The following is a 2,282-nucleotide window of genomic DNA, read 5'->3' as shown; positions in this document are numbered from 1 at the left end:
GTTAGCCAGTAGATGACCCATAATTAGCCAGTAGCTGACCCATAGTTAGCCAGTAGATGACCCATAGCTGGACAGTAGATGGCAGCACCGTTGACCCACGGCGGAGGCTGCGCACTCACCTGATGAATTCTCTCGACGGTCTTCACGTTGACGTAGTACGTGAGGTTGACTCCGGGCATGCGGCTGCGCATCTGTTCCAGGCAGGAGTAGGCCTGCAGCGGCGAGCGACAAAACACGGCTGTACGTCATACATACAGGTGTACATGTACTGTATATAAATACGTAGTACAGGTATAAATAGGTAAACATGTACTACACCATATATACAAGTGTAGCCATGATAGTAGGCCTGCGGCAGCGAGAGGTAAAACACAGCTGTCAAATAGGTAGACCATGCGTAGTCTGACATGATAGTAGCTAGGCCTGTTGTAACAGGAACAGCAGTAACGCACGTGTGATACAATTATGGCCCGATGCCCGCCACCATCGCGGGCATAAGTACACCGTGCTACCTATCATAGCTATTACCTCCAAGGAAATTATCACGAAACGTAACTGTTCAATATTATACACACACACACACACATATATATATATATATATATACGTAGATAGATAGATATATATATACATACTTCACTCATCATATATCACAGTGAACCTAGTATTACAAGTCAGACATCACAACACATTACATCTATAAATTAGGTGAGAAGCACCTCTGTGGGACGGACCATACACCCTCTCCATCACATCGTCTTCTTGGCATGGCAAGTATACTCCCCTACACGTGCCAAACTACTCCTGGCCATCCCTGCCGAACCTCAAAGCTCAACTACCGATCCTCCCCACCGGACCCCAACGCTGAGCACCCGACCATCCCTGCCGGATCCCATCGTTCGATTCTCTCGGCAGCTTTCACTTCTTTTCTCATTCTGTACATTTAAAGTTCCTCTTCCTGTTCCAACCTTTCTGAACAATAACGAAAATATGCACACGACGATACGATCTGCTATACATACTACATGAGGAAAATATGTTCATACCGATACGACTTGCAAGAGACGAGAGGCACTGAGGCGTGATTTCCTACGCGTGCAACACGACCTAGTCTACTCTAAATGCATATAAATACTGGGCGGAATTAATTTGAACTCTCTGAGATTCCTCAACCTTTCTACAACCTCAGTGACCTCAATGACCTCTATGACAATGGTGACATTGATGACCTCTATGACAATAGTGACCTTGATGACCTCTCAGGCATCAGTGACCCTGATGACCTCCATGGCATTGGTGACCCTGATGACCTCCATGGCATTGGTGACCTTTGACAACCTTGGCGACCTGTCCTTGAGCTGCCTAGACATTATATTCTTCTACCTCCTCTTCCACCTCCTCCCCATCTTCCTCTCCATCGTCGACGATAAGGTTTTTGTGTAGAGGAATATCTAGTGCCTGCAAACAGGCAAAGGATGACCACATATATATATATAAATAAATAGATATAAATAAATATATATGTATATAGGGTTTTCTGAACGTTATTATGAATAAATAAACACTAGTTAAATAGTCAACTAATGTTGTTTTAAGGATATATTATCTATACTTATATCTATGTATATAAGCGTATGCATGCGTGCGTGCGAGTATTAGAGAGATACATTGTTGGCGACACGTAATTATTACAACGAAAACTTGGGGAAGAATTACGATCGCAAAAACGAATTGTTGCGTGAGCCACATCAGACAGTAGACCGGCAGCACGCCAGTAGATGACTTATAGCTGGCCAGTAGATGACCCATAGCTAGCCAGTAGATGACTTATAGCTGGCCAGTAGATGACCCATAGCTAGCCAGTAGATGCCAGCTATGGGTCATCTACTGGCTAGCTATGGGTCATCTACTGGCTAGCTATGGGTCATCTACTGGCTAGCTATGGGCCATCTACTGTCCAGCTATCCCAGTAGATGACCCATAGCTAGCCAGTAGATGACCCATAGTTAGCCAGTAGATGACCCATAGCTGGCCAGTAGATGACCCATAGCTAGCCAGTAGTTGACCCATAGCTAGCCAGTAGATGACCCATAGCTAGCCAGTAGATGACCCATAGCTAGCCAGTAGATGACTCATAGTTAGCCAGTAGATGACCCATAGTTAGCCAGTAGATGACCTATAGTTAGCCAGTAGATGGCCCATAGCTGGCCAGTAGATGACCCATAGTTAGCCAGTAGATGGCCCATAGCTGGCCAGTAGATGACCCATAGTTAGCCAGTAGA

General features: G+C 45.2%; 1 protein-coding gene across 1 annotated transcript in view; it reads right to left on the bottom strand.

Moving 5' to 3' along the window:
• Positions 1 to 23: 23 nt before the first annotated feature.
• LOC106809487 (intraflagellar transport protein 140 homolog) overlaps positions 24 to 2,282 on the bottom strand; it is a 24,485-nt gene continuing 22,226 nt past the window's right edge. Inside the window, 2 exon segments of the mRNA XM_014812575.1 lie at positions 24 to 238; positions 878 to 972. Coding sequence (XP_014668061.1) covers positions 24 to 238; positions 878 to 972 — 310 coding nt within the window.

Source organism: Priapulus caudatus, unplaced genomic scaffold (genome assembly GCF_000485595.1).
Source record: "Priapulus caudatus unplaced genomic scaffold, Priapulus_caudatus-5.0.1 Scaffold358, whole genome shotgun sequence".
NCBI classification, from domain to species: domain Eukaryota; kingdom Metazoa; phylum Priapulida; class Priapulimorpha; order Priapulimorphida; family Priapulidae; genus Priapulus; species Priapulus caudatus.
This window is presented reverse-complemented; position numbering and strand designations above follow the sequence as displayed.